Source organism: Camellia sinensis, chromosome 1 (genome assembly GCF_055761805.1).
Source record: "Camellia sinensis isolate YWXY chromosome 1, ASM5576180v1, whole genome shotgun sequence".
Lineage (NCBI taxonomy): Eukaryota > Viridiplantae > Streptophyta > Magnoliopsida > Ericales > Theaceae > Camellia > Camellia sinensis.
Window position 1 is genome coordinate 204,985,068 of NC_138961.1, and position 23,175 is coordinate 205,008,242.

At 35.6% G+C, this 23,175-nt stretch overlaps 2 protein-coding genes across 4 annotated transcripts; one reads left to right on the forward strand and one right to left on the reverse strand.

Moving 5' to 3' along the window:
- Window positions 1-1,549: 1,549 nt before the first annotated feature.
- Window positions 1,550-14,625, forward strand: LOC114315162 (putative nucleoredoxin 1). Of its 2 annotated transcripts, XM_028261733.2 has the most exons (8): window positions 1,550-1,819; window positions 9,622-10,107; window positions 10,357-10,974; window positions 11,628-11,996; window positions 12,650-12,766; window positions 12,898-12,927; window positions 13,012-13,380; window positions 13,989-14,625. In XM_028261733.2, the coding sequence occupies exons 1-8, from the start codon at window positions 1,715-1,717 to the stop codon at window positions 14,559-14,561; spliced, it is 2,667 nt and encodes an 888-aa protein (XP_028117534.2). In that variant the 5' UTR covers window positions 1,550-1,714; the 3' UTR covers window positions 14,562-14,625. The 2 variants fall into 2 exon arrangements, with proteins under 2 accessions (XP_028117534.2, XP_028117533.2); XM_028261732.2 differs by having other exon boundaries at window positions 12,898-13,380.
- Window positions 14,626-15,117: 492 nt separating this feature from the next.
- Window positions 15,118-21,475, reverse strand: LOC114315163 (uncharacterized). Of its 2 annotated transcripts, XM_082924009.1 has the most exons (8): window positions 21,255-21,389; window positions 18,410-18,510; window positions 18,157-18,279; window positions 17,987-18,049; window positions 17,842-17,889; window positions 17,681-17,731; window positions 15,581-15,638; window positions 15,118-15,446 (listed from the first exon to the last, which is right to left on the reverse strand). In XM_082924009.1, the coding sequence occupies exons 3-8, from the start codon at window positions 18,247-18,249 to the stop codon at window positions 15,406-15,408; spliced, it is 354 nt and encodes a 117-aa protein (XP_082780135.1). In that variant the 5' UTR covers window positions 18,250-18,279; window positions 18,410-18,510; window positions 21,255-21,389; the 3' UTR covers window positions 15,118-15,405. The 2 variants fall into 2 exon arrangements, with proteins under 2 accessions (XP_082780135.1, XP_028117535.1); XM_028261734.2 differs by lacking the exon at window positions 18,410-18,510 and having other exon boundaries at window positions 21,255-21,475.
- Between the last annotated feature and the right edge of the window lie 1,700 nt (window positions 21,476-23,175).

The window sequence follows — 23,175 nt, forward strand, 5'->3', positions numbered from 1 at the left end:
TTTATCAATTTTATATAATTTTATCTTTGGTGAGTAGAAATAATTTTTAAAAATTTTAAAACTTTTTTTTTTGAAATTTATTTTTGTCAAATTAGTTTATATTTTATCAAATTGATAATTTTGCCATTGAAATTAAGTAATGGTATCTTCCATTGTCCTTATTTGGAACAAAATTCAAAATTCAGGATCAAATGTGTCACAATTGAAAACTCATGGACCAAAGTGACACAAACTTCAAACTATAGGGACTATTAGTATAATTCGCCCGTTTTTTTTCTCATTTTCTTTCTATTTCTATTTCCCTTTCATTTTCCTCATCAAGTCCTCAAACCAAACACTACTTGCTTAATTCATTCCTACATTTTCTTTCAAGTTTTCTAAATTCCGCATCTTGAATTGAAAAGGGTTAAGAAGCTTCCTATGAAAAACAGATTTAAAAAAAAAAAAAAACGGGCGGAATTGAAGATAGATACGGGTGTGTGCGTGCTTGGCAAGAAAGTATCATGACATGAGAGAAACTCGAGAAATTAGACCACTGTTTAGTTGTGTTTTCAAATTATAATTCTACCTACACATTCTAATATCATGTTTGGATAGGAATTTCAAATCATATTTCCACACTAAACAAAAAACTCTGCAGAAAATACTCTGTGTTAGGCAAGATTTTTTTTTTTGAAATTTGACTTAACCGATCGTCCCATCGGATGTCCGGCCGGTCATCCCACCGGTTGACCTGCCGAACGTCTTGAACAATGTGAATTTTTATTATTATTATTATTTTTTTCAATTGGCACTATTGTTTTTTTATTTATATTTTTAATAAAACAATATTTTTGTAATTTTTTTTTTAAAAATTATAAGCTTCTCATAGATTTTTAAATTGTGTGTTTGGTTATGAGTTGTAAGTTTTTGTATCACATATCATATGTCACATCAAAAATTTTCCACTCAATTCAAAACTCTTTTCAAAACTCATTCACTAAACAAATTTTTTATACTCAAATCATAATTTCTAAACTCATAAACTTAAAATACAACTCATATTCTCAAATCATAAAAAACTCTACCAACCGCAACCTAGAAGTTTCAAATTTATTTTGCATTGGATCTCAAAGATGTGGCGCGCACAAAATAAGCTACGTTCCAATACACTCGTAGCCATTGGGTAATGAAAGAATCTCGAGGTGTGCTTTTGGGATGGAGGATTGCCTTGGAAGTTATTTAATTCTTTTGTATTGGTTTTACATATGGAATCTGATTGTTTTGATTGATATCTTCAAGAATTTACCCTTGTCTCCGGTTGTTCTTTGTTTGGGACATGAACTCTACTTGCTCAATCCATTCCATCATTTTCTTCCAAGTTTTCTAATTTCTACACAACTTGAACTAAAAAGGGCAAAGAAGCTTCTTCCTATGAAAAAAATAGTCATTGAAGATATATGGGAGTTTGCTTGGCAAGAAAGTATCTCAGAATGCTTGTTATCTTCTACAAGTTGTTCTTATATTCTTAGCTTCTCTTTTTCTTAGATTTGGATTAAGTGAATAAATTGAGAACAACCCAACAGTTAAAAAAACCACTGAGAGAATAGAAAAGGCAAAGTGATTCTTCTTCCTAGAATCCTAGTCTATATAAGTTCAATAAGGTGTTCAACGCACGAATAATTCTTGACAGAACCAGAATAACATCTTGTCCACCCAAAATCGAAAACTAATAATGGAAGAGAACAAAGCTACAGAGGCCAATGGCGATTGTTTTGATTTCATCTCGCGCCTCAGTGGCACAGGGCGGGACTTCCTTGTTCGAAATACTGGTGAAAAAGTAACTATCATTTCTCCTCCTCTTCTTTTTTTTTTTTAAATTTTTTTTTTTTCCCTCTAGAATTTCAGTTATGATTGATAAAGGCTTGCCTCAATCTTTAAATTTGGAATATATTGTGTCAATATTTTTCTTTCTTTTTTTTTTAATTTATTACTCCTATCTGTCAAAAAGGTGAACCGATAGTGCATGCCCATGATCAGGGAAGGTGGGAGCATAGGCCCAGGAGGGGCAGCTCACCTCTCTCAACTTTGTAAAATTTTCTGTTTATCTCCTTTTACAAAATATTTTTTTAATTTGTCCCCTCTAAAATTTAAGAATAATGCTATATACTTCTATTCTTTCTCTTTTTTTTTTTCAAAAAGCCCCTACACTTTCCTCCCGTTAAATGATTTGCACTTTTGTGTGAGTTTTTTCTCCAACAAAGTCATGCTGTCCATTGAATTCCTTTTGGAAGTTAAATCATACCACAACCTTGTGTTCATACCATTAAAAATAACTTCTTTTTTTTCTGTTTTTTTAAAAATCCATATCAGTAAAACTAGAAAGAAAAGAACAATGTTCACCACTTAATTTCGTACTGACTTATTGGGATGAAATTAGTGTTGGAAGAAATCGTCTTGAATTCTTCAGTTTGTAGTCTTCGAGTCTTCAAAATTTGGCGATGATTGTGTCTATGTAGAACAGAAAATTAATGCTTCAAGTCGCATTACTTAGTTACTTTCCTAAAGACAATATTTACACCCACCAAAAAATGTGTAGGGAGTTACAACAAATTTGCCTCCTGGATACAGTGAAGCCTGATCTAAGATCAAGTCTTCCGGCGTTTGCACTGTTGACAGTAGATCAGAATACCCTTGATATAATCAAGAAAACCAAGACACTGATAATCAAATCTGCAGAACTTGATTATCAGTAAGAAAAGCAGAAATTTGCTTAATAAACTCTTGATTGAAAACTCAAAATCAAGGAGGAAAGAGAGAGAGAATTGCAGGAATGGTTCTGAAAGTTTTGGATGGAATAAAATGGCTGATTTCGCAGCCCATTTATAAGCCTTGATGCACCTGATCGAATGGTCATGTCCTTTGATCGCATCTGATTAGATCTGATCGTTGGATCGGCAATCTACGGTGCAGATCATTCTCACACCGAATAGATGCCTTGACTAATCACACCTAATCACAATCGGGTGCCATCTCATCCGTACGATCACGCTCATCTCTAATCAACGGCTATGATCAATCCGCTCCAGATAGGACACATGCTTCCGTGGTAAGTGCAAAGTGTGCTATCAAACGCCACACAGCCTACTGCCCACGCCACGCGCGCCCGCGTGTGCGTGTGCGGATGGTGCGAAACACCATCCTTGCGGTGTGGGTGCATTCACACTAGCTTTCACCTTACAATTCTATATTCAAAGGAATATTCCATGTAGCATTTTATTAAGTGCTCCATGTTTCCTATCTTTCCGATGTGGGACAAAGCCCCAAGCTTATTTCATGCTTTCCAAAGAAAAACATGGAAGGTTTTGAAAATACCCAAAAATAAACTATAAATTTGAAAACCCATTTTGAAAATGCCCCAACATTCCCCCACAATTTTCAAAATATCAGATGATGATTCTTGGTTCACTTGGCAGCCTTATGCATAGGTGAAGATATCTTACGATTTGAATCATTTACTTAGTGAAAACATCTCAAAGTTAGTCAAGATGGCATAGTAGACTTGTCTTTGAACTAGCGATCTTATACAACCAACCGGACACGTCTCATGCACAGTACATGTTACCTTAAGTATTCAAACAAACTGACACGTGGATTGGCCTTGTGCCTATATCCTGTTTCATGAGCGCTCTAGAGTCAAGCCCTTGGACTCATAGGAAGTGACACCACCTCCAACACTCACATAGGTAAGCTTACTGAGAGTACCCATGTAATTTACAGTACCTTAACAACCCAGTTGTAAGCTTATTAAGAGTTTACTAACTCATCATTTTCTTTTCACATTATAGGTACCAAGCACTTCAACCTTGGGATGAAAATAAAATAAAACTACGTGCTTGTAATCACGACATATGGTGTACTTGGGCTCATTGAACTCAAGACTCGATGTTTCTTCAAGCGTTGAGTCGAGTTTCCACCAGGAGTGATTATGTTAAGTGGGCTTAAGACCCATCCCCTTTAATGTTTTCCACACTAAATCCATTGCAAGTCCCTTTGTTAAGGGTTAGCCAAGTTTTCACTTAACTTTACCTAATTAATGGTAATCACACCTTCTGTGATTAATTGCCTAACATAGCTATGTCTTAGTCCTATATGCATAGACTTTCCATTATAGACATGGCTATAGGCTCGTGATAGAATTGCTTCACTATCACAATGCAAAGATATTGATGGCATAGATTTTGGCCATATCTTAATCTCTAACAAGAGATTCCTTAGCCACTCTGCCTCTTTGCTACAAGAAGCCAATGCTACAAACTCTGACGTCATGGTTGAGTCTATTATGCATGTTTGCTTCTTAGAAGGAGATAGCTCATTCTCCAAGAGTAAAAATCCAACCACTTGTGGTCACGGTCAGTTATCTAACTAGCATCCATGAATCCTTCCAACACTGCTGGATAGCCATTATAGACTATTCCATAGTATATTGTTTTTCTCAAGTACCTAAGTAATCGATTAACAGCATGCCAATGCACACTACTGGGATTACTAGTGTATCTACTAAGTTTTCCCACTGCAAAAACAATATTAGGTCTAGTGCAAGTCATGGCATACATCAGGCTACCTATTACTCTTGAGCATTCTAGCTGATCAACAGCTCTTCCAGTATTAGGATACAATTTCAAATTTGAATCAAAAGGTGTAGACATGGGTGTACAATTATATTGATTAAATTTTTTAAGAATTTTCTCAATATAGTGCGACTAGGTTAGAATCAAATTATTGTCCTCTCGTTTGATCTTAATACCCAGAATTACATCAGTTAAGCCCATGTCTTTCATACTAAAATCAGACGACAAGAAACTTTTAGTACTTTCAATGACATCATTGTCAGTACAAAAAATAAGCATTTCATCTACATATAGGTATATGATTACACCTCTATTTCCAATAAACTTACTGTACACGCACTTATCAAATTCATGTATCCTAAAACCATTTGACACTATTACTTTGTCAAATTTCTCATGACACTGTTTTGGAGCTTGTTTCAGTCCATATAGTGACTTCACGAGTTTACACACTTTGCGCTCTTGACCCTGTACAACAAATCCTTCAGGTTGTTACATGTAGATGTCCTCATCCAACTCTCCATTTAGGAAAGCGATCTTAACATTCATTTGATGGGTTTCAAGCTTATAGATTGAGGCTAATGCAATCAACACTCGAATGGTGGCGATTCTAGCCACCGGAGCATATATATCAAAATAATCGATACACTCTTTTTGAGTAAAACCCTTAGCAACTAATCTTGTTTTAAACTTGTCCATTGTGCCATCAACTTTCATTTTCCTTTTGAAAATCCATTTACAACCAATTGGTTTGGATCTAGATGGCAAATCAGCAAGTATCCAGGTATTGTTATCCATGATAGAATCCATCTCATTGTTTATTGCTTCTTTCCAGAAAGCAACATCTTGAGACTTCATAGCCTCCTCAAAGGTTAATGGATCTGAATCCATATTCAAAGAAATCATTGTTTGCTTATAATAAGCTTTCCTAGTTCCTTCTACAAGGTAAATAACAAAATCAGGGCCAAATGACTTCTCAGTCCTAGCCCTCTTACTCCTCTTTAACTCAACAGGCTCATTAAGCTCAATGGGTTCATGTCATTCACTTTCCTCTGTAGACATCAAAGGAGTTGATTCATTTCCTTGATTAGAATCTAACCTTGGAATGGTTGTGAAACAATTCTCATAAAATATAGCATCACGTGATTCAATAATGGTATTTATTTCCATTGAACCATTGGGCTCTACTAGTAGAAACCTATATGCTTTGCTATGTATAGCATAGCCAAGGAATATGCATTCAATTCCTTTTTCACCTAATTTCTTCCTTTTAGGTTTAGGCAATGCTACTATTTCTCTACAGCCCTATGTTTTCAAGTAACCAAGATTAGGTTTCTTGTTTTTCCAAAGTTCATAAGGAGTAACATTTTTTCCCTTGAGAGGAATTCTATTAAGTATGTGACAGGCAATGAGCAAGACTTCACCCCAAAAACCAAAACTTAAACTAGAGTATGAAAGCATAGCATTAATCATTTCTGTTAATGTTCTATTCTTTCTTTCAGCTACTCCATTTTGTTGTGGTGTGTAGGGTGCAGACTTCTCATGAATAATACCAATATTTTCACAATATTTTGAAAAATGGTATTCACCGCCTCTATCAGACCTAAGTCTCTTTATTTTGACATTACACTGATTTTCTATTTTTGTCTTAAAAATTTTGAAATTATCAAGCACCTCATCATTTGAATGCAAAAGATAAATATAACAGTACTTAGAAAAATCATCAATGAATGTTACAAATTACTTCTTACCACCTCTAGTGGGGGTACTATGCATGTCACATACATCACTATGCACAAGTTCAAGCAGAGATGTGGTTTAGTCTACTTTAGGAAATGGAATGCAAGTAATTTTTTATTGCACACAAAATTTATATTTTTCAAACATATTAATGTCATACTTAGGAATTAAATCAAAAATAGATGTATTATTGATAATGTTAAGTTTGAACATTCCTTGATACATGTAACCCTTCCTAACAAAAATTCCACCCTTAGACAGGATAAATTTGTCCGACTCAAATACTAACTTGAAACCATGCTTATTAAGCAGGTTTCCAGATACAAGGTTTTTTCTGACATTAGGTACATGATAAACATCATTAAGACTTAAGACTTAAGACTTTTCCAGATGTGAACGCTAGATCCACTGTCCCTTTGCCTTTGATAGTAGCAGTTGTAGAGTTGCCCATGTAGAGAACTGTTTCATCACTCACTTGTTCATAAGTAGTGAAACGGCTCTTGTCGTTGCAGACATACCTTGTTGCACCTGAGTCAATCCACCAATCACCAGCATCTTCGAGCATGTTCACCTCGGATACAACAACCACGAACTTGTTCTTGGCTTTTGATGCTTCTGGCTTCTTCTTGTATGACTAGCATTCATTCCTGAAGTGCCCTGGCTTGTCACAGTGATAGCAAGCGCCTTTCAGCTTCTTAGCATTTTTCTCGGGTTGGGGTTCACGCTTACGCTTCTTTTTGTTGAACCTCTTGCCATCATCCACCATGTGAATCTTAGAAGTCTGAACCAATAGGTTATCTTTACTTTCAAGAAGTCTTGACTCTTCCTTAACTTGGAGGTGTTGAGCCAATTCCTCTAAAGTTAGATCTTCTTTTTTGTGTTTCAGAGTTTTCTTAAATCCTTCCAAGAAGATGGTAGTTTCTTTATTATAGATGAAACTACAATAGATTCATCTATATTCATATTCTTTTGTCGAAACTGACTCAGAATATGTTAGATCTCATAGAATTGCTCCATAATGGGCTTTGTATCAATCATTGTAAAATGCATAAAATTACTAACAAGAAATTTCTTACTGGTGGCATCCTCGATGAAGTACTTTGACTATAGTATGTCCCAGAGTTGCTTTGTCGTTTCCAGATGTTGATACACATCAAACAGAGAGTCTGACAGCGCATTCAGAATATGTCCTCGACAAATGTAGTCGTCATTCTCCTATTTGGTTCTGATACGGGTTTGCTCCATAGTCTCATCTTCTTGCTCCACCGGATAGGGGGTAGTCAGTACATAGACCACTTTGAGAGTGGTGAGCAAACAGTGCATTTTCTTTTGCCAGCGACGGAAATTGCCGCTATCAAACCGGTTAAGCTTCGTGAAATCTTGGGTCATTTTCTAAATAGACATCGCCATATCTAATTATTGTCTTTAGATTGTTGGAAGAAATCGTCTTGAATTCTTCAGTTGGTGGTCTTCAAGTATTCAAGATTTGGCGATGATTGTGTCTATGTAAAACAGAAAATTAATGCTTCAAGTCACGTTACTTAGTCGCTTTCCTAAAGACAAATTTGCACCTACCAAAAGGTGTGCAGGGGGTTACAGCAAATTTGCCTCCAAGATACAGTGAAGCCTGATCAAGTCTACCCGCGTCTGCACTGACGACAGTAGATCAGAATACTCTTGATATAATCAAGAAAACCAAGACACTGATAATCAAATCTGCAGAACTTGATTACCAGTAAGAAAAGCATAAATTTGCTTAAGAACTCTTGATTGAAAACTCAAAATCAAGAGGGAAAGAGAGAGAGAATTGCAGGAATGGTTTTGAAAGTTTTGGATGGAATAAAATGGCTGATTTCATAGACTATTTATAGGCCTTGATGCACCTGATCGAATGGTCATGTCCCTTGATCGCATCCGATCAGATTTGATTGTTGGATCGACGATCTACGGTGGAGATCATTCTCACACCGAATAGATGCCTTGACTAATCACACCTGATCATGACCAGATCGGACACACAACTGGTTGATCAGTTGGTTCAGTTGGTTGACTCATAGCCAACCAACTTGTCTGATGCAAATAGGAAAGTGCCCTCATGGCGCCGATGCATCCGTGCAAAGTGCGCCATCTTGGTTCAGTTGGTTGACTCATCGCCAACGGACGCCACGTCACTGCCATGTGGAACTGACTATATTCCACGTCATCGCTCCAACCTATCTGATGCAAATTGGAATGCGCCCTCATGGCGCCAATGCGTCCGTGCAAAGTGCGCCATCAAACGTCACATAACCCACTGCCCACGCCACGCGTGCGTGTGCGGATGGTGCTTCACCATCTTTGCGGTGTGGGTGCATACACACTAACTTTCACCTCACAATTCCATATTCAAAGGAATATTCTATGTAGCACTTTATTAAGTGCTTCATGTTTCCTCTCCTTCCGATGTGGGATAAAGCCCCAAGCTTATTTTATGCATTCCAAAGAAAAAGATGAAAGGTTTGAAAACACCCAAAAATAAACTATAAATTTAAAAATCCATTTTAAAAATTCCCCAACAATTAGTCACAAATTCATGTTAGCCTATACATGGGTTAACGTAGGACAACGAAACCAGATAAAGAAAGAAAAAAATAGTCTCCCATGGCAGAAAGTTTCGGAGATGTGAAATTTTTTAATGAAAAAGTATTCAATAGTCTGTCATTTCATTTTGAAAGACCACAAATGAAGTTAGTGAACCCAATAAAAATCGACGACTTTCATTAGAGGGTTGTGCTTCAGACCGGGTCAACCCCTGTGACGTGGCGCGTTGGAGTTGGCCAAAAATTAAAAAAAAAAAAAAAAACTATTTTTTTGGGTCCAATAGGAGCCGACCCCCAGCACCCCCACCTGGGGGTCTAAGGCATTTTTGTTTCATTAGACCTTTCTTTTTCACTTGTTTCAAACGACGGAGACTGAAAAAACTGCAGGACCAACTTGGGCTTATGGCAATCTTGAGCACAACTCTCTATCTTTCAATTCTTCCCCAAATAACATGAGACCTCCTTGGCAACTTTGTCGTGATGAAATTGCCTAAAACACTTGTCCTAAATGTTATTTGTTTCATCAGACAATTATTGTTAATGTTTTGTCCTTTATTTACTTTCCTTTTTTTCCATTTTTTCTTTTCCTTTAATGTGCTTGAATTCCCGCCATATCCCTTATGAACATGGTTTATAGCTCTGGTTTAATTAAGGTCCAATAATATCAACAATTTTATTTCTGTTTTGTGCAGGTCAAAATCAACACATTGAAGGGGAAGAAGCTTGGGTTATATTTTTCGGGATCATGGTGCCGCCCATGTCAACAATTTACCCCAAACTTAGTAGAGGTGTACAATGAACTATCCTCAATACGTGATTTTGAGATCATTCTTGTCTCAGCTGATATATATATTGAGGCATTCGATAGGTATTTTGCCAAGATGCCGTGGCTGGCGATCCCATTTCCTGATTCAGAGTGTCTAAAAAACTTGCAAGAATTGTTTGCTGTCATTGACAAGGGGATACCCTATCTTGTAATACTTGATGAGAAGGGGAAGGTTTTGACTGACAATGGAGTTGAGATTATACTAGATTTTGGCGCAGAAGGGTATCCTTTTACTCTAGAAAGGATCAAAGAAATGAAAGAAAAGGAAGAAGAAGCTAAGAAGAATCAATCCTTGAAATATCTCTTGGTCACGCCCTCACGCGATTTTGTAATTTCAAATGATGAAAGGAAGGTAAGAGTTCAATGCATGACTGGTTGAACAACCTGTTGTATCTAGTCTAGTCCTATTTAGTATTACTTGTTATAGCTTAAAAAGATTGTACATTCTTTATTACGCACACTTTCATACAAAAATGCAGTCTTTTTAAATTTCTAAACATGTGCCCTAAAAGCACATGTTAACAAAATCCTTTAGTATTAATCATCTAGACAATGCAACTTTTTTTCCAGTCTAACTATTCGTTAATAACGGATATGAAAGGTACCCATTTCTGAACTTGAAGGGAAAATGGTGGGCTTGTATTTCTTTTATCCTTCAAACCGTTGGTGCTCCAAGTTTACTCCAAAACTCATGGAAGTCTATAATAAAGTGAAGGATATAGGGGAAAGGTTTGAAATTGTGATGTTATGTGTCGATGATGATGATGAATTATTCAGGGAAAGCCTCAGGAGTACACCTTGGTTCGCTCTGCCTTTCACTGATAATAGATGGCAGAAGCTGGTACACTATTTTGAGCTCCAATCGGTACCGTCCTTGGTTATTATCAAACCAGACGGAAATACACTTAGTTCTAATGCTGTGGAAGCCATTGAGGATTATGGGATTCGGGCATATCCTTTTACACCAGAAAAACTTGCAGAGTTGGCAGAGATTGAGAAGGTAGAGGTGCAGAAGGCGGGGTGGCCTCAGAAGGTAAAGCATGCATTACATAATGAGCATGAACTAGTGCTCACTTGGCGTCGGAGTTTTATATGCGCTGAGTGCAAGGAAGAGGGTCGTAAATGGTCATTCCGCTGCGAAGAGTGTGACTTGGATCTCCATCCAAAATGTGCCCTGAAAGAAGACAATAGCACACCGATGGACACGCAACAAGAGAAGGTTTGACATCTCACATGGAATTTTGTTCAAAGTTCGAAATGTTAGTGTTTGTTATTTCGGAATTGTGATTATTTTTGTTCTTCACCTTTTTATAGTTGCTATATATGCCTGACAATATGACCTTTTTATCACAATCTTGAAAGTCATTTCCTCTAACATGACAGCTAATATTGTGTATAGCTAACTTATACAGTGTACAACTGTGATCACTCACCATTTCTTCAAGTGTCCATATTTCAGACATACAACCAAAAAAACGAAAGTGATAGGCAGAAAAGATAAATATTTAGCTATTGATTTGGTGCAAAAGAAAAATTGGAGCATTAGAAGGGAGGGAGATTTGGGAATTGGATCAGAAAATTTTCATTGTGTGGTTGAACTTTGAAATAGGAGAAACTATTTTATCATTAGGAGAGGAAAGATCTGATAATTTGTATATCACAACTTCCAAATCATGCTTCTTATATCGCAATGTCCATATAGGTATCGTAGAAAAAGGGATTACATTATACGTTCCTTAGGCCGTTTCCTTCCTCTGACTGGATCAATCACTGATGGGAACTTTGCTTAAATCATAGTATTCATTCCTAAAATAACACTGTATACACTGGAAGAGAATGGTTCTGACTGACAAAATTGTTGAGATCATACAGGAATTTGAAGAAGAAACGGAAGAGGAAGAAGAAGAACCAGCTACAGAGGAACAGTCCTTGAGATCTATCTTGGTCACACCTTTGCGCGATCTATCTTGGTCATATCCTTTTACACCAGAAAAACTTGCAGAGTTGGCAGAGATTGACAAGGTAGAGGTGCAGAAGGCGGGGTGGCCTCAGAAGGTAAAGCATGCATTACATAATGAGCATGAACTAGTGCTCACTTGGCGTTGGAGTTTTATATGCGCTGAGTGCAAGGAAGAGGGTCGTAAATGGTCATTCCGCTGCGAAGAGTGTGACTTGGATCTCCATCCAAAATGTGCCCTGAAAGAAGACAATAGCACACCGATGGACACGCAACAAGAGAAGGTTTGACATCTCACATGGAATTTTGTTCAAAGTTCAAAATGTTAGTGTTTGTTATTTTGGAATTGTGATTATTTTTGTTCTTCACCTTTTTATAGTTGCTATATATGCCTGACAATATGACCTTTTTATCACAATCTTGAAAGTCATTTCCTCTAACATGACAGCTAATATTGTGTATAGCTAACTTATACAGTGTACAACTGTGATCACTCACCATTTCTTCAAGTGTCCATATTTCAGACATACAACCAAAAAAACGAAAGTGATAGGCAGAAAAGATAAATATTTAGCTATTGATTTGGTGCAAAAGAAAAATTGGAGCATTAGAAGGGAGGGAGATTTGGGAATTGGATCAGAAAATTTTCATTGTGTGGTTGAACTTTGAAATAGGAGAAACTATTTTATCATTAGGAGAGGAAAGATCTGATAATTTGTATATCACAACTTCCAAATCATGCTTCTTATATCGCAATGTCCATATAGGTATCGTAGAAAAAGGGATTACATTATACGTTCCTTAGGCCGTTTCCTTCCTCTGACTGGATCAATCACTGATGGGAACTTTGCTTAAATCATAGTATTCATTCCTAAAATAACACTGTATACACTGGAAGAGAATGGTTCTGACTGACAAAATTGTTGAGATCATACAGGAATTTGAAGAAGAAACGGAAGAGGAAGAAGAAGAACCAGCTACAGAGGAACAGTCCTTGAGATCTATCTTGGTCACACCTTTGCGCGATTTTGTACTTACAAACGATGAAAATAAGGTAAGTTTTGACTGCTTAACTTCAAATATCTAAATGTCATTAGTCCCATGTAGGTAGTGTGAATTTTTACTTTTATTTCTAAAAAGAAACTTTTTTCCGGTCTAACTTTTCCTTAACAACGTATGTGCAAGGTACCTGTTTCCGACCTTGAAGGGAAAATGGTGGGTTTGTATTTCTATCATCCTTCACATGATCCATGCCTTGAGTTTAATCCAAAACTTATGGAAGCTTATAATAAACTGAAGGAGATGGGAGAGCGCTTTGAAATTGTGATGGTATGCCTTGAAGATAAGGATAAAGAATCGTTCAATTTAAGCCTTCGCACCATGCCTTGGTTCGCTTTGCCTTTTAATGACAATAGCTTTTTGAAGCTGGTTCTCCAATTTCATATCAAGTCGTTACCCACTTTGGTTATTATTGGACCGGATGGGAAAACACTTCACTCCAATGTTGCTGAAGCCATTCAAGAATACGGGATTCAGGCATACCCTTTCACACCAGAAAAGTTTGCAGAGTTGGAAGAGATAGAGAAGGCGAAAAATGCAGCACAAACTCTGGAGTCAATTTTGGTTTCAGAAAATCGTGATTTTGTGATTGCGAAAGATGGAACCAAGGTAAATAAAGTCGAGATCAGTATTCTGTTGACTCAATGGTAGCCTTTAATAGGGCTGCAAACGAGCCAAGCCATTGTTTTATCGAGCTTAAAAAGCAAGCTCGAGATTGGCTTGAAAATTAGTCTAGCTTGAGCTCAGCTCGGCTCGAAAGAAAAAGTTTGGCTCGATAATCAAACTCGGTTGGGTCATTAAATATTATTTTGTATTAAATATACATATACAACACATTTTATATTATTTAATACATAAAATAACATATTTATCCTATTTTATAAATAAATAATAAACAAGTTGAGCCAAGCTAGAGCTAATGAGTCTAAAAATCAGGCTCAGGCCCATTTATTTACATAACGAGCCAAGCTGAGCTGAGCTTGTAAATAGCTTAGTTCATTTGCAACCCAACCTGTTATGTAGTATGATGTTTCATCAGACCATTGTTACCTTAATTGGATCGAAGTGCTTTATTGCTGAAAGTATGATTCATCGATTGAGAAGTTGATATTCTGTTGCACACAATTCATGATGTGCTTTGTTCCTCAGAAAATGCATTTACCTCTCTCTCTGTCTTCATCTCTATGTGATTGGTGACAAATTTAACTCTGTTCCAGGTTCCAGTTTCTGATCTTGTAGGGAAGAACATCTTCCTTTACTTCTCGGCTCATTGGTGCCCCGGATGTCGTAATTTTCTACCAAAGATCATTGAAGCGTACCAGGAGATCAAGGCAAAGGATAATTTATTTGAAGTGATTTTCATCTCTTATGACCGGGACGAGGCATCCTTTCAAGCATTCTTTTCAAGAATGTCATGGTTGGCCATCCCTTTTGGCGATAAGAGGAGAGAGTCTTTGACTCGCAAATTCAAAGTTTCTGGCATCCCCACGGTTGTAGCTATTGGACGGACAGGCAAGACTGTTGCAACAGAAGTTACTGACCTTATAGAGGCTTATGGAGGCCATGCTTATTCCTTAATTTTTCAGGATGAGAATAAGGATGAGGAAGATGTTGAGAAGTCAGTACAAAAGGATGAGAAAGAGCTCGAGAAAAAGGCGAATGAGGATGAGAAGGGGCTTGAGAAGACAGTGAACGAGGAAGGAACTATGATGAACACACTCCTGAGGAAGTTTCTCTCCCTTATACAGACCATAGTTGAATTTTTTCAGAAGTTATGGTTTTTTTCTTGAAATAGTTTTTAATGGCCATGCTATTGTTGGCTTGTAAAAGCACTGTAAAGTAAAAAATATTGTATATTCTTGGACGTGTATATTTATGTTTTTATGCTGTGTTTGGTTGGAGGATTTGGAGAGGGATTTGGAAAGGGAAATGGAAAAGGTAGGTGAAATGTGAATAAATCATGTCTATATTTCACATAGTTTCACACACCTTTTCCCTTTTCCTTTCCAAATCCCTCCCCAAATCCCTCAACCAAACACACCATTAGTGTTTCAAAACACTCTCTGTTCCACATCATTTTCTCAAAGTCTTCATATGATTATGTATAGAAAATGCTCCATAAACTATTTAACACGAAATTGGGCTTTAGACTATTGGTTAGACTTGACTTCATCGGTGTGCCGCTACAATTTTGAGTTTTCTTTATTGAGGAATATATTTTGTCATATTTATATTTGTACATTTATGCTGTTAATTATTTTGGAATTAGACAATGTACATTCATTCAAATTAATAAGATTGGTTAGTGAATAAAGTTTGTTGAGGAAATCTATGTTGTAAAGAATATTTGAGGAATAAAGAAAAAATAATATTAAATCTAATCTGCAAGTTCTTTGCTCGTAATCCAGAGGGGAAAAAAAATACATTGTGCTTCAGGAATAAGATGGATAAAAAGCTTCGACTCTTGAAAGTATAGTTGCAACAGACCGAAGTTGTTTTTCTTTTTTCTTAACAAAAGTTCAAACATTTTCGGCAATTTTAATGAAACAACACAAATGCACTCATCACCTATTCAGCTATTAGCATGCGAATCAGAAGTTCTCACAATATCGAAAGACCAACAACAATATCCTCTCATTCATTTGCAGATGCATCCTCGGATGGAGCATTCCCTCCTGTATGAAAATAATAAATGATGAGCATTTTCCCTATAAGAAAATGATTTCGAGGAAAGTGTGTGTTACAATAGTGGTAGATGTGGCGTTGCTATGAATAAATCCATTCAAGCTACAATTATCATTGTGCATACCTTCACCATCTGATGGGGCATAAGGAGATTTTCGGTATCTAGTTTGCTGTTGTGTTGGCTACACCAAAAACAAAAACAAAAAGATGTCATTAGCAAGACATACAACAAATCTGTGAATTTCCTCATTTTATGTTTCAAAGATTTTTCAATTTTATTAAAGCAGTTACAACGCCATAACCAAAATTTCACAGCACATTCGTGATGTTTAGAGAATCATTAAGCAACAATCTCAGCAAGAAAGAACTTGATTTACTATGTATCATAGCCATGGATACAAAATTGTAGAAAACATAGGGCACAGTCACAGAAATGACACCACAACATACTAACATTTTTTATATATCTTTCATGCCTATTATATAAGAAAATATGGGATCTGATCCTCCCCATCTCATGGATGGAATAGAGATCTCCATTTTATTTTATAAAGTTGCGACACATCACCAAAATCCAAAATCAGTGGCTTATGACTACCATGACAATATAAGTTCTAAAACTTTCCTTTAACAGTATTAAAATTTAAAATAAAGATCCATTGATGGGGATCTTTTTCAGCCATTGATGATGGAATGGAGATCTCCATTCCAATCATGAATAGGAAGGATCTGGAACTGAAAATATGTATTTAAGTTATTATCTAGATGTTTTCTACTTAAATTTGCAAAATGTGAAAAATGAATCCCCATAACCATCATGCATGGGTTTTTTTTTATTTTATTTTTAGCACTAGAATGTATATTAGGCATACTCCTATTACTATCTTTCTAATTTTATTTTTCCTTATTACAAAGTTCTCTTCCGATGTTGAAGTTGTCCATTGCATACTTTCATGTATTCTTTTTATAAATGTTTAAAGACACATTTGGGTTGTGTGAGTTTTATTCTCAAGAATGCCAAACATTGTTTAGAAATGTCACCATGTTTTTAAAGTGTCTAAAAAGCTCTATTATCAGTCTTATAATTCATGTTTTGATTTACAATTCAAATAAAGATTCAAGCATATATCGATACGAATCTATGGATGAATCTATTAGAATCAATAGTGAATCACATGATTCATGATTCAATTCATACATTACGATTCTTGAAACTATCAGGTCTAATAGATTCCGATTGCTATTTCTCTCTATTTTCTTTTCTTTTCTTTCTTTCTTTATTTATTTTTTTGTTTGTGAAAATGTCAAAACATACCCTTTAAGAGTGTTTAGTACAAAAATAACCAATACACGATTTGTTGTTATTTTGGTGGTCAAAGGTTTGATAGGATCTAATCAGATACATTCAGGTCCAACAAATTCCTATTTTTCATTTTTTTTCTCTTTTAGCTCAAGCTTGTTCTTCTATCAGGGCTTATTTAGCCTTTTTTACATGCACTTCTTTCCCACTGGTTGCATGATATTTCCTCTACCTTTGCTGATCTGAATTAGTGTTTACTTTCCATTTTTTGCATATACCATTCTCGACTTTTTTTGCATTTAATTGTTTTTTACTCCATCAGTCCAAGCATATTAATGGAATGGTATATATCATGAGTGTTGATTACACAATTACGCTTCAATCATGTTAGGATACCTGAAATGTCATCAAAATGGCACATAATTTGAATAACAAGTTAATCAATAATATTGATTTGTATACACTTTTCACCTAATTTTGTATGTATACACATATTTATGTATCCCTCAAATACAAATAGTGGAAACTCAAAAAGATAACCACTCAGCACTTCAAAATTTGTGTTAGCCTTATGGGAGGTAAAACTCTCCTTGAACTTTCACTTTTTAAACCATGGAGTGTGTTTAAAGTTATATGGGCTCTGTTAACCACTGGACCATTGCCAGTCTTATTGGGAAAGTAAAGTAAGCAACTTTTTAGAATGTGCATTGGCCGAATCGTGGCACCAATAGTGTTCACTTTACCACAGAGAGTGATTGAATAATGATAAAATCCACCAATGCATGTATATATGTGCAAGGCATAGCAATTCTCTTTCTTTTTTTCTTTTTTTTTGATAAATTACAAGGCACAGCAATTCTGGAAAGCAATAAGCAGCACAACCAAGATGTTAACCAAAAAGGAAGGACAATGTTGTATATGTACCTGCAATTTAGGTCGAAGTGGAAGTGGTCCTTTGGGCTTCTCTACACCTTGCTGTTGTCGTCAACAAGCATTGAACACTATTAGGAATTCAAAATGATGCAGGTATTTCTACTATTACAAGCGTCAAGCTCAAGTAAGAGAACAGGGCTACAGACAAATACCTTCCCCAGAGCCCAATCAGCAGAGTCAAAGTAAGCACGTTCATGGTCCTGAAAAAAACAATTGAGTCGAAAAAAGCACACACTATCATCGCTTCCAAACGTTTTTGTAGAAAGAACTATCTTTAAAATTGAATTGAGACAGTACCTTAGAAATCAGTGGTGGTTTCTTACGCATAATTCCTCCATACTTATTCTTAACAGCTTCCTCCTGCAGAAAACAACATACAACTAAGTCCTGGGATATTTCTGCAAGGGTATGAAGCGAAGCAGAATAAGTTTTCCAGCGTGTAGAGAAAGCTAGGATAGGAACACAACCTCCTGTTGGGGTGTTGGCATGGCTTTTTCTGAGTCCTCTGTGACATCTCCATCCACACGTTCATGATCTTTGACATCCTCCATGCCTGACATATTGCCCTTGCAGCAACCCAATGTACAGAGCTGAAATAGCATAAACCATGAATTTCCACAAACATTTCATCCAATAAATAATATGGAATTGCAGAAGAAGAGGTTCAATGATCACCAATTATTTACCACTCGAATTAAAAAAAATTAAGACCTTAAGTACCTTATAAAGGAATTCAAATAGATGACCGCCACCCTAAATCATCACTACTGATTAGTTTGACCGGACAAACTTAGCTACAACACAAAACCAGAAGTGACTCCCTGAGATAAATTGATTGACACATGCTACTTTAGAGGAGGAACAAACAGAGTCTTAACATAAATGTTTACATATACAGAGAGGAAAATTTTTATCCAACACAATAAACAGGAAAACCTTAGGAAATAGGTTTTCCAAAGAACAGTATATTTCCAAGCTATTAGTAAGGCTTCAGTTTTTCCATGTTATCTACAACCATGCCTTTCACTAAGCATGAGATATAAGCACCTCTCAGAAATACCCCTTCAAGCACACTCTGCCAGTGTGCTAGCTTTGCTACAACTTACAACCATTCTCCTTCCTTCAAAGTTTAGATGAAGGTTAAGCACAGTAAACGCGGTTATTATTCCATAGCTTTCCATGGCAAAATCAATCGATTGATGCTCAATATGTACCAGCTATGAAGCACGGATACTTCAAAAAGGGTGACGTATCCGTATCGGATATTTATCGGATACCGATACTCCTCGGATACTCGCGGATACGTATCGGATACTTCTTAAAAGTATCAGATACTTCTTAATTAATTTTTTATTAATTTTGAAGTATCAGATACTTAATTTTGAAGTATTGGATACTCGAAATTATATATTACTTATAATATTTTGTTTAGTTCTTTGATAAGAGGAATATAGTGAGAGTTAAAGTAATAGAATTTGTCAAATTGATGTATCCTTGTTGTCTCTCTCACTTCTCTCTCGCTTTTTCACTCTCTCACGTTTCTTCTCTCTGCTCTCATTCGTTTTTTTGGTGTTGGCATGTAAGGATGATATTTAATTTGCATTTGCATTTGCTTTTGCTTTTAGTTTTGGATGTTTTATGAATGTTTGAGCACTTTTAGGTTAATAGGAATCCCTCTCCTTATTTATTAATTTACTTTAAGTTTTATTTTCATGCATATTACATTATTAAAATTATATAAAAAAAAAAAAATTATGAATGTATCCCCGCTGTACCCGTATCGTACTTTTTCAAATTTTGACATATCGCCATATCCACATCCCCATATCACCATATTCGTATCCGTGCTTCCTAGGCTATCATTGATGACTTAAAAAAGTATATTTGCTGAAATTTTTATTTAAGAATGGTTTTTTGGCTTTAGTTAAGGTCTTGTGATATTCGATAATGAAGGGGAACAAGTTAAAACTATTGACCTTGAAGACTCTTAGTTTTATAGGAATCTTTCTTCTTTATCAAGTTGTCTTTTGCTTTAGGTTTTATTTTTATGCATACTGCATTACTAAAAATTGTTAAAATAATATTTTTTACGAACGTATCGCCGCCGTACCCGTATCCTAGTTTTTCAAATTTTGTCGTATCGCTGTATCCGTATCGTATCGTATCCGTATCCGGTATCCGTATCCGTGCTTCCTAGTGTACCAGTTTGTGAAATATGAGGTCTCTTGTATTTTCATTGACACTTTTGGATCAAAATTCATATAATCTCCTTTAATTTGATGAACCAGAGACATCAAAATAGATCATGTCAAAATCATATAAAAAGGGAAAGAGATCCAAATATATGGCTTAGCAAGATTGAGCTAGCTATAGTTTCAGTAAATTAATCATCATTATAGTCAGAGACGGAACTGTGTATAGACCTACAGGGCCCTGGGCCCCCACCTTGCACAAGATGCTCTGCTGGTATATATAGATTTAGTTCAACACCAACAACTTCTCCTATGGTCCCCCCTCCCATCTAATTCTTATAATTTTAACTATTCTCTTTAATAGCTCTTTATAATACAATAATAATATACTATATAGGAGAATGTTTTATGTACACCCATTATAAGAAATATATGAATTTTTTTTATTTATGAAAGTTTAAAATATTTGTAGTCTTATGTGTAGTAAAAGTTACTAGTAGTCAATTTATGGTATGCATCTATAAAGTGAAAGTGAAAGTTATGAATCATTGTAGTGTAAATCTTACGAATAATTTGTGATACAAAATGTTACGAACTATTTTGGTGAAAGAAATTGCTATTTGTTATGGTTATGCTACATATATTGTGATAATGTGTATACGATATGCACCTTTTAAAGAGTGCACACCATAATAACTCCCTAACATATTATGTTCTAAAATATATTTTCAATTATATTATTCACTTTGTAAATGAAATTGAGTTAACAATTTTTGTCTCTCATTAGCCCAATCATTATTTCTCAGTACTGTAATGTAAAAACTCTCATTGATTAGTGATGTTGTCACGTAATATTAACCGTACATTAGATATTTAACAAAAATAAGAGTTTATCCATTTTCAATTAATAGAATAAAAAATCACAATTGTTAATTGCATGAAAATCCATTGCTCTAAATCTAACCCCACTTATGTTCCTATGTTTTTTTTTGGGCCCCCAATGATCGAATCCTGGATCCGTCATAGTACTAATTACTCAACTTCACCACTCCAATTAACGAACTGAGAACATAGCTAAACTGCAAAATTATAACAAGCATAACAAAAAAATCATAGGATCTACAATACAACAAAATTCGTCAATTGAATCATTCAAAACCAACCGAAGATCTGTTCCACCATTCTCATTTATCACTCCATCCGGTTTTAATTTTCTAGGTTTTTAATCACGGAAATAAGATTGTAAAAGATCTAGAATGATGAAACACATGCAAACATACACAAATATATATATACATATATATATATATAGAGAGAGAGAGAGAGGGAGAGAAATGTGTATGAAGATAAGATAAGATTGATAGATTTATTACCGAGATCAAACGAGCTCTCGAGTTCACCTGCTTCTTCTACCTTCGATCGAAACGAATGTGAGAGAGAGAAAGAGAGCGAGAGAGAGAAGGGACTGTCGGCAGTTGCGTCCGGAGACGATAGATTGACGAAAAATTAAAAAAAAAGGGTTATTATACTATGCTTTACGATTTATTTTGCAACCCTGGAAATTCACTGCTGTCATTTCAATTCATTATTGTACGGTTCTGAAAAAAAGTGTTTTGACTTTTTTATTCGTTGGAGTTTCCAGGATAAATTACACGGAGGTTTAAAAAATTATTTTTAAATTATTACTAATAAATATTTTAAAAAAAAATTAAAAATATTCACCATTTTATAATTAATTTTTAAAATTTTTCTGTCAGGTCATTTTTCCTTGAAAAATGATTTTTTCCCACAAATTTGTCTTCCCGAACAACCCGAAATTTAGAAGAGAAAGAGAAAGAGAGAGAGAAAGAGAAAAGAGGGCAAGAGAAGAGGAGATGGCAGCTCGTCGCAGCTCTCCGCCCGCCGTCACCTCCACTCGATTGTCGCACCCGCTTCCACCTCTGCCTCCGCACGCCGTCGCCTCAGCTCTCACCTCGCAGCCCCCGCCTCTGCCACTGCCCCTGCCTCCGCCTCTTCTCCTTCTTTTTTCTTCTCTTCTTCTTTCTTTCTTCTTTTCTGATTGAAAAAAAAAAATCAAAACGACATCGTTTTGAATTCGGGAAGATTCGGACACCCTCTCTTTCGAGCTACGTAACACGATTGTTTTTCCTTACTTTCTATTTCTTTTTGTCTTTGTCCATGGCCCAGCCTAGGCCCATTTGGCCTAACGGGCTTTTACTTAGCTTGAGTCCATAATCCGGATGTGACCTGATTTGGGTTTGGGCCTAGTATTTATCACCTTGCCCAGCTCATTGGGTTGGGTTGGCCTTGTGCCAGTTAAAAAATAGAAAAAAATGAATTTTTTAAAAAATAGTTCTTAGATTTTGACTCATTCAAACAAGCTTGCTTGACCCGCTACACAAACCCATTAGGCAAAGCTTCGGCCTAAGCTAATGGCTTAAGCCCATCAAAAAAAATCTAAGCTAACGGCTTAAGCCCATCAAAAAAAATTGCGCTTAACTCATAGGTGGAGCTAAGTTATTTTTGGCTTTTTGACTTTTAATCAAACTTTTGACTTTTTTAGACAAATGATTTGAAAAGTTGATAAAAAGTTACTTTTGACTTTCTGATTAATATTTATTTATGATATTAAATCACAATAAAATGACTAAATTATCCTCATTTAATTTAAAATATTTACAACCACAATAAAATGATCAAACTATCCTCATTTAATTTAAAATATTTATAATTTCACCCATATAGCACATTTTGACCAATGAAGAATAGAATTATAATTTCACCATTGGCTAAAAACCAACTTCTTAAATGAAAAAAAAAGTCAAAAAAGCCAACTTTTAACTTTTGCTACAAACTAAAAAAAGTGACTAAAAACTATGTTCACAAAAGAGGCCAAAGTATATTGAATTCACTAGACAATGTCTCCGGTTTATTTTATTTTATTTTTTCTTCTTCTTATGCTCTAGTGACATTTTGTAAGTTCTGTGAATAGCTTAAGCTTAAGCTTTCAAACAATTTTTTTATTTTTTTTATTTTCTCAATAAGAGATAATTTAATAAATATCATGACACATAATCCCATGCACAGCCACCATCAACCAACTCCCAGTTACGACTGGGCTACCATGCTAATTGTTACCTTACCCAACTATATCAACAAACACTATTCTAAATTCTATTTTCAAAATTCTGTTTCTGTAAATTTACTCATCAAACTAATTCACACAAAGATGTTTCTTGCCATAGGAGGGAAGAAAGAGAAGACAAAAGAAAAGAAAAAAAGAAGAAGCAAATA

Excerpts from the sequence above, each read along its gene's own strand:
- LOC114315162 (XM_028261732.2), top strand. The coding sequence starts at position 1,715 with ATGGAAGAGAACAAAGCTACAGAGGCCAATGGCGATTGTTTTGATTTC. Across the intron at positions 12,767-12,897 it reads TTACAAACGATGAAAATAAG|GTACCTGTTTCCGACCTTGA; the intron begins GTAAGTTTTGAC and ends CGTATGTGCAAG. Across the intron at positions 13,381-13,988 it reads TTGCGAAAGATGGAACCAAG|GTTCCAGTTTCTGATCTTGT; the intron begins GTAAATAAAGTC and ends ACTCTGTTCCAG.
- LOC114315163 (XM_028261734.2), bottom strand. The coding sequence starts at position 18,249 with ATGTCAGGCATGGAGGATGTCAAAGATCATGAACGTGTGGATGGAGAT. Across the intron at positions 17,890-17,986 it reads AACCACCACTGATTTCTAAG|GACCATGAACGTGCTTACTT; the intron begins GTACTGTCTCAA and ends TGTTTTTTTCAG. Across the intron at positions 17,732-17,841 it reads CTGATTGGGCTCTGGGGAAG|CAAGGTGTAGAGAAGCCCAA; the intron begins GTATTTGTCTGT and ends TGACGACAACAG.